The sequence below is a fragment of the Poecilia reticulata genome, chromosome 18 (genome assembly GCF_904066995.2).
Source record: "Poecilia reticulata chromosome 18, P_reticulata-male-v2, whole genome shotgun sequence".
NCBI lineage: Eukaryota > Metazoa > Chordata > Actinopteri > Cyprinodontiformes > Poeciliidae > Poecilia > Poecilia reticulata.
This window is the reverse complement of record NC_088847.1, coordinates 23079485-23092101: the sequence shown is the minus strand read 5'-3', so window position 1 is coordinate 23092101 and position 12617 is coordinate 23079485. Positions and strand designations below refer to the sequence as shown.

Here is a 12617-nt window from a genome sequence, read left to right as displayed (position 1 = left end):
GCATTTTTGTCCCATAATTAGATTACATTATCATTATTGTCCACCTGGGGTAGCTGTTGTAAATTTTATTGTGCCATCATGCAAACACTTAACCAGAGAATACATTACATGATTTTCACAGTTTTCACAGGATTTAAGTGTGGAGGGATCACAGATGACAGGATTTATAAAACCAACTAAAACTATTTGGAAAACATTAAAACTCTTGTTGAAGCTTTGTGTTACAGCCCAGGATGATAGTGTAAAGGAACGCCATGTAGGAAAGTGGTGAAACACTTTGTTAGATGTACTAAAAATATATTACTGTGAATTATTTTCATTCACCTGCTAAAAAATTAATCAACCCTCTCCCTGAAGCAACCCTGAAGCTCATTTTTGTATTTTGCACAAAAATGAGCTACACCTGGGTCTAGATCTATTCCTAGACCTAGCCCTAGGTCTGGGAAGACATAGGGAAGACCGAGACCTCAATGGAAGAGGTCTAGGTTTTCTAGTGAAGACCTTGTAGAGGAGAAAACTTTCTAGGGAAGACTTAAGGCAGGGGTCCTCAAGTCCAGTCCTTGAGATCTACCGTTCTTCAGCGTTTAGATGCATTCTTACTCCAACAGGCTGGGATCAAATGGATGAATTCCCTCACCAGCTGTCATTCAGGTCTGAACAGGCTTGGTAACCAGCCATTCATTTGATTCAAGTGTGTTGGAGCAGGGATATATCTGAAAGTTGCAGGAGGGTATCTCTGGACTTGACTTGAGCTCTGGACTGGATTGAGCACCCCTGACCTAAAGAAGACATAGACCCTTTAAGTCTATTGAAGACCACAGGCTTCTCTGTCTTTTGTAGTGAAGAGTCTAGGTCTAGTGAAGATCTGAAGACATAGACCCTTAAGGTCTAGGACCTTGACCTTCTGGGTCTTCTGTAGTCAAGGGTCTAGGTCTAGTGAAGGTCCTTAGGTCTTCCCTAGATTATCTAGGGTCTTCCCTGGACCTTAAGGGGTGTAGGTCTCCACTGGACCTACACTCCTTAGATGTTCCCTTATAGACAGTCTAGGTCTTCTAATGATGACCTAGACCGTCTGATTAGGTCTTCTAGTGAATACCTATTATCTCTTCCATTGAGGTCTAGGTCTTCCCCAGGGCTACATCCTCAAACCTAGGTCTAGCTCATTTTTGTAAAGACCTACATCTACGTCTAGGTATTCCCAAGACCTAGAAGTCAAAGCCTAGAAGACCCTAGGTATAGAAGACTAGGTATAGTCTATACATAGAAAGTCTTCCCTCCATTGAGAGCCATGTCTTCCCTCAGTCTTCCTCAGGACTAAATCCTCAGATGACTCTTTTTAATTTGGAGAGATAGTAGTTCATTTCTCCCCACTGTAACTCCAAGACTTCAAGATCAACAGTCTGAATGTTGACTGAATAGCAACATTCAGACTGTTGCTCAATAGCTAAAGTTATTGAGCAATAACTGTAGCTATTGCTCAATGTTATGACAATTGATCCTCACCTGACATTATTCTACATCCAGAAGGCAACTGCCTCTTTATTGGGCAAAAAATTTAAATCAAACCATAAAGAAATAAAAATGACATTACTATATTAACAGTTTTAACCACTAGTCATTTATTTCAACATATGAATCAAAGTAAAGAATTATACAGGTTGACTGATTGTTTTACAAATGCAAGAAGATGAAAATCATCCCCTTAAAAATATATTTATGTCTTCTGAATATATTTTCCTGTAGCGATCAGTTAGTTCTTTGTGATCTTCCTCTAGGGGCTCGGTGTTGTGACGACCACCAGACCGCTGCTCAGGAGGCGAAGACTTATGGTTGAAGGCAGCCCTTTCTCAATCAGTTTGCTTTTAATCTGCAGAAGAAAAGACAGGCTGTTACCATGACTCATTGAGCTCAATCGAAACTGCTCCTGAAAAATGTAAGTCATTTCCCAGTTGGCATGAGCTGCTCATCTCAAGATGCAAAGGTTCAGAGAAGGAAGACGAGGAAGACTTCACGGGATTATCAGCCCAACCTGTTCGGCTGAAACTGCTTCCTTATCATTTGTAGTCAACAGGGTTACTGACCAGAGATAAGATGTAATCAGAATTGTCCTGTATCGACAGCGTGGTAGAGATCTTCATGTTCAGAGCGATAACATATTCTAGAAACAGAAAGAATCAACTTTATGATCTGGGCCAGTAAAATATAATTCACTTTGTGACAGAAGCTGCAAACGCCCAACTTACCAGGTCCTGGAGCAGAGGTTGTTACGTTTGCTACGGCTGAAGCCAGAGTGGTGGGGGTTGGTGTAGTTGTAGGTGGAGTTACGGCGGTTGTTTGGTTTGCGGATTCTACAGGGGAGGTTGGTGAAGTTGTAGTAAAAGTGGTTGAAGCCAGGGAGGTGGGGGTTGTAGTGGTTGTAGTTGTAGTAGTTGTAGGTGGAGCTACGGTGGTTTGCAGAGTCGTTTGGTTTATGAAAACTACAGGGGAGGTTGGTGTAGTTGTAGTTGTAGTAGAAGTGGTTGAAGCCACGGTGGTGGGCGTTGTAGTGGTTGTAGTTGTAGTTGTTGTAGGTGGAGCTACGGTGGTTTGCAGAGTCGTTTGGTTTGTGAAAACTACAGGGGAGGTTGGTGTAGTTGTAGTTGTAGTAGAAGTGGTTGAAGCCAGGGTGGTGGGCGTTGTAGTGGTTGTAGTTGTAGTTGTTGTAGGTGGAGCTACGGTGGTTTGCAGAGTCGTTTGGTTTGTGAAAACTACAGGGGAGGTTGGTGTAGTTGTAGTAGCAGTCGTAGTTGTAGTTGCTGTAGTTTGGAGAATGTTTGGGATTGCGGTTGATACGGCAAGGTTTGGTGTAGTTGTAGTCGTTGTTGGGCCTGCAAATAGAAAACCAGTTTTGTTTTAACCTTGGGAATGAAGAAAACTACTAACTCACTTGAAAACATGAACGGAGAAATCTACTCACCGTTTCCAACCGTCACGATAACACACCGGAGGTCAGAGTGCAGCAAAGTGTTCGAGTAACTGTGGAAGTAATTTAAAACAAAAGGTTTATTATTCTATTTTTACAAAAATTACTATGAAAACAAATTAAGTTAATCTATTATAGGGTGTGAAAAAACTAAATTGTTCTATTGCATTTGCACTTGAAAAAGTCATGAATTTTTGTCATCCATCCATTTTCTTTACACCCTTGTCCCTAGTGGGGTCAGCAGGGTGCTGCTGCCTGTCTCCAGCGAGACATTTCAGGCGAGAGACGGAGGTCACCCTGGAGACGGACAGGACAAACAACCACACACACCTAAGGAGAATTTAGAGAAACCAATTAACCTGACGGTCATGTTTTTGGACTGTGGGAGGAAGCCGGAGTACCCGGAGAGAACCCACCATGCTCAGGGAGAACATGCAAACTCCATGCAGAAAGACCCGGGAACTAGATCTTTTTAATCAATACTAAGAAATTACTGACTCAAATCTACATTTGGCTGAAAAGTTACCTGTAAAATAGTTTTGTCTTATTTCAACCATACTAAGATATTTGAACTTGAAAATGGATCAAAAATACTTGGTAAGAATTTGTGTTTTTGCAGTGGAAGCGGAAAATCTTTCTGGAAATATGTTTGCTCTGTTAAATGTGAAAATGCATTGATAAATTAGCTGATTTTCAAGAAACACTACTTTACTCTAACAGCAGCACCGGACACATTTACAGCACTGGTTGAAATTACATCACAGTCATAAAGTAAAAGAGAAGAGACACTGACTTTGACTGGACCACAAAACAGATGGAGTGGCTCTGCCCTTCTTCACTGGCAGACGGCGTCCAAGTCAGAGAGAAGTTTCCTGAGCCTGATGAAGTCTTCACCGCGTTGTAGGGTCCGCTGTACAGGAGGTCGGTGATGCTTTTAACAGAAAACAGACAGGTTAGGATCAGTTCTTATCAGATTATCATCTAAATGATCAGGAGAGTCAGGTGCGTCTCCTTCATGGTGGTTTTCTCACGATTTGTCCAGCGTTCATGTGTCTGTGACCCAACAGATAAAAACCAAATTCCTGGCTCATCAAGCTGGAATCCAGTTTGACAAGTTTTGTAACTTTCATGAACTACAGACTGAAGGTTTGGAGGAAAAGCTAATTCAGGTCAATATTTAGAAGAAACTTCAGGTTGCCGCTGGGATGCATTCGATTCATAATTAGACTTTGCTGTTTTTTTTATTTAAGTTTCCCCAGAATAAAACTTAGCAGAAGAAAAGAAGGGCTTCGTTTTTGGGTTGAGTGGTTTGCATATCTTGTCAGTAACCTGCAGCTGTTAAAGAAGACAATGTTACTTTGAAGCCTAAGCAGCAAAACGTCTACATTTACGTAAAGTGACTCTTTGTAGGACAACCAGGTTTATTCTGTTGAAACGTACATCAGTGATCTAGAATTTAAACTTGAAATGTGGTTTGATTTCTCTTACACAGACTGAGTCGCCTCAGCTCTGATGTTGATTTCCAGAGTCTGACCAGTGGGGGCGTAGAGCTGAGCTCTGTGTTCTGGAGTTGGAGACAGAAATCTGGGCAGATAGTCGCCTTCTGCACAGGACGGCACTGGTGGACCCACTGGAGGGACGAAAGAAAGAAACTGAACCAAGATGTCAAGAACATCTGACAAATATTACATTCTTTCTCACCATCAGGGAATTAAAATGTTATTTCAGAAAATCAATCTGCAAGTTCAACTCTTTGCAGCTCAACTTTATTTCCTACATTATTCAATATATGAATATTTAATTCCCTGCACTAAATGTCTATCTCAGAAGTTGCAAAGATATTGTATTCAAACTTCAGTGAGGATCATAAATTGACTTTTTAAACTCCAGAGCATCAGTTCATGGCTGTAAAACCAGACGCCGTCAGTGTGGGCTCGGACCTTTCAAAACAAACTGTAGAGGTATCTTGCTGATGGCATCATTGGTAGTTTTCACCTCCTGTGATCCGTCAGTTTGAATCAAATTTATGTCCTGGGTGGGAAAATCCTCCATCACCAACTGGACGGCGTATGGAAGCTCAGTGATGCTGTTGGTGGGGCTGAATGACAGAGAACAGTTCTACAAGGAGACGGAAAAGAGACAAACACATGAGGAAAAACTCATATTTTATGGTTGTTATTTCAACGTGTAATAATTAAACAGTCCTCCACTCATACCTATGTTGTCTACATTTGTAAAACTGATTGCATACCAGGACATTCTATACACAGAGTTTTTATTCATTTATCAATTGGTAACTTTTAAAACTCTACAACTAATGACCTGAGAGCATCATGAAAATCCAGTTTGTGCAGAAATCAGGATGTTGTATTTATTAATGGGTTGGACAATGTTTTAAGTGATTTTTATGGTTTTTATTGCTGTTTTTAGACACATCTTCATTTTTGTTTTAGGATAAAAAATAGTTTCATTAAAATTTTGGTCATTTATCAACAACTAAAATATGTCCGACAATGCTTCCAAGAGGGAATGACTTAATAACCCTGAGCAGGTTTGACGAAATATTTACTTTAAACCACAATTCGACAAGGAGACGGAAAAGAGACAAACACATGAGGAAAAACTCATATTTTATAACTGTTAGCTCTAGTGGATTGTCACATAAAGGATTAAATATATTCAATAATTAGCTGTGCATTTTTACAGTGTTTTTGTACATTTCTAAAACTATAATTACATATCTAGACATTATATACAAACATAATAAAGTAAAACATTTTTACTTTCATGGTTAGAAAGAAAAAGTCACCATAAAGTCGCTGGTGATTTTATGGTTAAACATGAAAACAACCCAACAAATAAATGTAACAAACCAAACACTAATGTTTTCATCGATTATTTAATTCACGGCAACCTTAAATTGTTTTATAGTTCACAGATGTTGTCATTTTTACTGTTTATCACTGCTAAATATATAGATATATTTTTTACAGTGTATGTCTAACATTTCTCTAGTGGTGATGTTGGTTGACTGTTAAATTAATGTCATGGTCTTAATTTACATAAGCTACTAAATTTCTATTCAGGTACTGTCTTTGAGACAGGAGGTCTCACTCTGTAAAAAATGAATTAAAGTAAACAATAACATGCTGCAGGAAAACCTAATTATACTTTATACTTATACTTTCATTATACATTTATTTTGGTTTAAAGACCAAAAAAACTTTTATTAAATGTTTGTAATATCAACAGGTAAAAAATGTTAAAGTTTCCCAGATGGAATGACTTTCATTACTCGATGAAAGTAAGAGAAAAGTTTATTTTAAAAATAAAATGTGTAAAATTATTTAAATATAATTAAAATTCACTCCTACTGTTCAGATCACCAATAAATAAATTGTTACTTACAGATGAGATGCTGAGGACAGACGGCGGTGTACACGGGTCGCACTCTGAATCTGATGTGTTTCCATATCTGCATCTCACTTCGTCTCCATCAGGGTCAAAGGTCAATAAATCTATGTTTTTTGCACAGTTTGAAGGAATTCTGGGAGAGAAAAAGCATCCATATTAACATCACAAACCTAAATTTGTGGCTCAGTTGGTAGTTTTTGTCTTGTAGCTCAGACACTTAAAGTTGCCGACTGATCTGCATGATCGATTGAAGATGATTTTACTATAAAGCTGCAGAAACAGTTTCCCAGAGTTAAAACCAGAGGATCTGTGGAGGAACCTAAAGATTAGGGTGATGGCAAAGACCCTCAACCAAGATCTATAGTGCTAATTGTCAAAGATAAACTTTGAAAATTGAAGTCATGCAAAACTCTTGTCAGAAATTAAAATACAAAAACAAACAGGGCTTTTCCATCGGTAATTAGGAAGAGTGTGAATTATTTTCCACCAGCAAAGTTTTGCCAAATGTAATAAAAATGAGAAAAAGCACTTTTCCCCCCAAATTAAATCCTCTGTCCATTGTCTGTATTTTGGGAAATGCCTGTATCATTTATGTACAAACATGAATATTTGCTGGGTTCAGTGAAGCATCCATCCGTCATGTCGTACCTCAGAGCAGGGAGGATGGTGGTCTGTGGGGATGTGTTGGGTTTTCCGATGTCGGTCCGGTTCCTCACTTCAACAGCAGTCACAGCTCTCCAGGAAGAAATCCCATTTTGTATGTTATTGATCCAGCTTCCATTAGCCGTCCTGCAGCAGACATTATTGATAAGGTCTCAGATGCTCCTTACTAGTGAATGATGTTAAGAGTAGCAGCAAAACTTTGAATAACGTTTTGAAAGTGAATTTTTAGATGTGGTTAATTCTCAGTGATGTTTTCGAAGTGGAGGACTCACACAGTCTGAAATCCAGTGTTGTTGGGGAGCAGATGAGTTATCGCTCCTTCTCTCTGACACCATTCACCAGTTACTTCCTCAACGTCGGACAAAGCGAGCGTCTGGGTTTCTGTTCCACAGTTCCCACTACATACCCATGTATCACTATATACGCATGAATCATAATTCAGCTTGTATCGAAGGATCACCTGTGGATTTAAAGCAAAGAAGTTTTAATTACAATAATAAATACTAAAAGCCAAATATAAAATTTGCCATAGAATCGTGTCTTACTGAGACTGAGCCGTCTGCAAAGGTTTCCTCTGGGTAGTAGGTCATCATGGTGCCCAGAAAATGAGCAGCTTGTGAAGCGCTGACCAGCAGCAGCAGCAGCAGCAGCGGCGACAAGGAGAGCAACATGGTGAAGGAGTCGACGTCTCTTCACTGGGGGACAACAGAGACAAAGGACATTTATACTCTGTTTCTTATCTCCTCACGGACTCAAAAACGGTGGAATGTTGTTAAACATGTGGGTAAAACCAGGAAATCACCTGGTGTGTGAACATTTGTGGGAACTGGGACGTAAAGATCAGAGATTTTTACCGAACACTAAGCAGATATGAAGATTATGTTTCTTTATACACTCAGAGAACAAAACTATTATCTCTGATTAAAATAAAGCTGTTTTTGTCTTATTCTTTTTCTACTGATAGGTGAAACTATTCTCATTTTATTTAGATTTAGAGAAGACAAAGAGAATGCAGGTTCTATCCAACTTAAAGATAATATCATTTTGTGTTTTTACGTAAATCTCTGACGTGCATTTTTCTTTCTGCATGAATAGTTTTGTTCAATGTTGGTTTAGAAACAAAATCCACTTCCTCATAACTTGACTCTGAAAAATCTTCCCTTGCAAAATTAAAACAACACTCTAAAGTTTCTCCAGCACCATAAAATTAGTTTTTTTTTACTGTTTTAAGTAGTAATAAGAGGCAAAAAATGAGGGTAATAGAAGAAAACATATTTTCTTTCTTGTTTTATATTTTTCATTTACAAAGAAATACATTTAGGTGAAAAACTATTTCACATAAGAAACAAAATCAAGGTAGATACAGGTAAATGTAAAAATAGTTTATTCTGGCAAACCTAAACATTTAGCTCCCTCACCTGGAAAAGTTTTTACCGCCCTCAGTAGTTGTCTTTGATTTATTTACATCATGAGAGAAGTTTACAAACATTCTTTAGAAATATTAGAAATTCTTCCAGGTTAGGAAAAAAATAACAAAAACCATTTAAACTACCAACTTTCTATATAAAACACTTTAAATATTGATTCAACAACCAGAAATAAAAGTCAACTATCCACATTTTATTCACATGTGATTTATAAATAAACAAGCTAAATGTATGTATAAACTTCAAATAAAATATAGTCAACAATATACAGACAGGAGATGAAACAGTGAAGCTGAATAAAAACATCTGGAAACTCATTTCCTGCAGAGTTCAGTAACATTCCGCTTTTTGGCCACTAGGGGGCAGCTGTTGTCATTTCCAGTGCACCGTTTGTCCGATGACGTTTTGCGGTAATCCTTGATCAGTCAGTTCATTTTTAATCTGTAAAAGAAACAAAAGGGTTAGTTATGATTCAGCTATGTTTGGATTAGACAGATTATCCAGTTTTTCTTCACCAAACTGGTGGATCCGTCATTAGACCTTAGAAACTATCTCATCCATTCATCAGTTTGTCAGCTTATGTCACAGTTTAAACATTAAGTAACTTTAAATATCTTTTGCACACAAACAGATGCATGAATACTGCACAAACATACAAAATGCTTTTGTTCATTAATTTTTACACGTAGACATGAGTTTCTGAAAATACAGTGATAAACAGTAAAATTGACAAAAAGTTTCCATGAAACTATAAAACAATTTAAAATTGCTAACTTGATGTGAAGCTGCCATAATGAAATTAACAACAGCAATTTGTACATTTTGTATTTGTACTTTCATTTTATAGGTTGCTTTTCAGCTCCACGTCCGCCGTCTCACATCCACGGTTGCCGCTGCAGCTCCACGTGTCGTTGGCTGTACAAGAAACGAAGCTCAGCTTGTAGCGAACGTTTACCTGTGGATTAGCAACAAGAGGCGTGAGGGGAAGTTAAAGTTTGGAGGGTTTTTTTAGGGAGTCTCAGCTTACCAAGAGAGATCCATTGGTCGTCATTTCCTTTGGGTAGTAGGTCATCACGGTGCCGTAATAATGGACGGCTTGTGGTGCGCAAACCAGGAGCAGCAGCAGCACAGAGAGTAACCTGAGTGAAGTTGCCCCCCCACCTTCAAATCAGACAAAATTGGTGTCAAACGTTTGTGCTGGTTTGTGCAGCAATCATTTTAAAGATATAAAGAAATGTTTCTAGAGGTCATCCAAGGTCAACCACACCCCCACCTTCTTCAAATCAGACAAAATGGGTGTCAATCAACTCGGCTACGTTTGTGCAGCAAGAATTTTCGTTTGTGCCGCTATCATTTTAAAGATATAAAGATATCCAGTTTCTTAGAACATTTTGAAATGGCAACGTCGTGGTTTAAAGGTTGATCTACTGAAGAAGGGATAAATAAATAAAAATAAATGTGCACTCACTTTGTTGGCTCCTTTTACATAAATTACTGCATCAGTGCAGCGTGGCATGGAGGTAGAAATACTTCATGATACCATTACTCAAGTAAAAATAAAAAGTACAATTCAGTAAAAATACTCCTAAAAGTAATTTAAAAAAAAAGTTACTTAAGTAAATGTAATTAAATAAACCTAACTAACAATCTGTCCCTTAATCTACTAAACATGCACATATTTTTAACCTGAGCACCAAATCACAGCTGAATGGATAAAATTATATGAATTATTTATTTTACATTAGTTGCTTCCACCCATTTGGTTTTTTTATGAATATTTGACGTCAGAACATAAAGTCCTGTCTTCAAATACCTCACTTAATATCTGACATTTACCTCGTCGCCTAGCAACACATCTTTTACTTTGGTCACGTAAACAATGCCAAGCCTTCAGGGTAGCTGCTTTTACTTTCTGTTTGTTACAAGGAAATATTTTGCATGATCAGATTAGGCGAACGACTGCAGAGTGACCAAAGTACAACATTATTTAAAATATTAAAACAGATTCAGTTCAGTTTATTTTTCTAGCTTCAATTTACAATTTGTCTGTTTACAAAACAGGTCGATCCAAATAAATCATACAGATTCATCCTGACCATAAAACACTACAGTAAAGTCGTAAGGTTTTTTTATTCAGATTGGTTTAAGACCTTTTCTAAGGAAATTTGCAACATTCACTCCTGGAGAATCGAGCAGCGACAGTTTTACTCAACGTAGAAACTTTACATAACAGAACAAGCGGTGGAGTAAACATGAGGTTTGATTTAGCAGATAAAATCAGACGAGTATGTAAGAGACCAGTCCTGTTTATCAGAGCTAATATTAAAATAGACACAGAGGAGAAGAAAGCAGGAAATAAAAGAAAAAAACCATGAAGTTGTCTTGGATGTTTTCGTGAAGCCTGCCCGGACCAGTTCAACCAGGTGAAACCGTGACGGTCTGTTCATGAAGGAGGCGGTGACCCGATTCACAACAGCCTCATAGTTTTAGACTCTTAGTCATTTTTAAACTGCTGCTCTTTAGTTAGAGTAAAATATGAGGAAGTAGACCAATTCTTACTTCAGCACAATGTTTTGGTTCTCTACCTTCCTCTGACAAACACAGGAAGTCATCGTTAGATTAGTCTAAGACATATAAAACAACCTCTGACAAAATAAACAGAAATTCCCAATGAGCTGATGGAAGATTTCCAAACATTTCCTTCATTTTTCTTCCTACCTGCAACAATGAAAAGCTGCCAAGCCTCCAGAGTTACACGTCATTAACTTCCTGTGTTACTTCACGTGAAGCAAAATGGCAGCAGATTCATGTTCTGCAAAATAAGCAGATTTTTTTTGCAACTTTATTGCTTGAGCCCTGCTTACATGTAACATGTCTGATTTTCTTTAGTGGTTTAGTTTAATTTAAAAATTTTTTTTAGATTCATGCATGTCTCTTTGACTTTGAAGACACAAAAGATATAATTAAATTTCTGGCTTGTTTACCTTAATTGCTGCTAAATATTGCCAAACCAGAATCTTTTCTGAATACCAGCAGCTGTTTATTGGCATCCAGCTTTTAATCATGTTTTTTTTCATGTTTGTAGATGGATTTTCTTCTGCTTTTACTTCACTCCACAAAGTCTGAAACATTTAAAGGTCATTTTAAAAAAGGGAAGCATCCGTGAGATTCAGTCCATGCAACAACCGCAGGGTTTCACACAAAGTAACTTTAAAAAACTCAAACACAGATCTGAATGATCATATTGTGTCACTTACTGTATGTCAACCACAATCAGATGTGTTTCGAGTGGCCAAAATGGAATAAAAGCAGAATTACTTAAAACATATTTGTCACTGTAAGTTCACAGGGGAAAAAATGAAGAATCTAAACAACGACACAAGTAGAAACTTGTTACATTTAATTAGTTACAATTAGCTGAGAAACCTTTTGGAAAAAATTCAGCTTTAGGAGTATTTTTACTTTTTGTTATAACTTGAAATACTTTTATTGTGAAGTTAGGGTTAAATTAGGGTTTGGGTAAAATTTATGGATTTTCTACTCAGTGAATGAAAAGCAAACATGTTTTAACCAAAAACTCACCAGACACACACCTGCAGTTTTTGTTAAAGTTTCAAACATTTTTTTATTGAAAGAAACTGATTAGAATTTTTTACTTGATTTTGTTATTTTTTTGTTTCTGATATGAATTATTGTCATTTTTGCCATTAAAATACCAAAATGTCCAAATGACGTTACATTTTGGTCCGTCTGATCATGTAATTTTTAAATATTAGATAATTGATCATTTACTCAGTACTTGAGCTTTTTACTAAATACTTTTTCAGTTTCTTGGTCAAATACTTTTTACTTTTACTTGAGTAAAAACATGTTGCAGTACTTCTACTCTTACTTGAGTAAAAATTTTTAATACCGAGTAAAGAAAAGTATTTGGGGAAACCAGTATTCAAGTATTATGTAACTGTTTGATCTGAACTGATTTGTAAAATTCTGCAATTGTGTTGTAATAATTTTATCATTATAATGACTCATTTCCAACAACTTCACTTTTAATTTCTACTTGTATAAAAAAGTTTAATTAGCAAAGTTATGAAACACATTGAGGGCAAAGATGGTGGGAAAAAAGCAAAGTTGTAATTTATTCTCCAGTA

At 37.2% G+C, this 12617-nt stretch overlaps 1 protein-coding gene and 1 long non-coding RNA gene across 2 annotated transcripts; both read right to left on the bottom strand.

Annotated features, from left to right (window-relative positions):
* Nucleotides 1–1614: 1614 nt before the first annotated feature.
* On the bottom strand, nucleotides 1615–8191 carry LOC103480660 (uncharacterized). Its single transcript, XM_081600065.1, has 11 exons — nucleotides 7585–8191; nucleotides 7312–7499; nucleotides 7025–7165; nucleotides 6371–6509; nucleotides 4903–5080; nucleotides 4451–4592; nucleotides 3756–3893; nucleotides 2957–3015; nucleotides 2244–2867; nucleotides 2082–2158; nucleotides 1615–1867 (listed from the first exon to the last, which is right to left on the bottom strand). The coding sequence occupies exons 1-11, from the start codon at nucleotides 7708–7710 to the stop codon at nucleotides 1772–1774; spliced, it is 1908 nt and encodes a 635-aa protein (XP_081456191.1). The 5' UTR covers nucleotides 7711–8191; the 3' UTR covers nucleotides 1615–1771.
* Nucleotides 8192–8400: 209 nt separating this feature from the next.
* On the bottom strand, nucleotides 8401–11513 carry LOC103480655 (uncharacterized). Its single transcript, XR_536135.2, has 3 exons — nucleotides 11185–11513; nucleotides 9494–9627; nucleotides 8401–9421 (listed from the first exon to the last, which is right to left on the bottom strand). It is a non-coding gene; the product is annotated as an uncharacterized LOC103480655 (long non-coding RNA).
* Between the last annotated feature and the right edge of the window lie 1104 nt (nucleotides 11514–12617).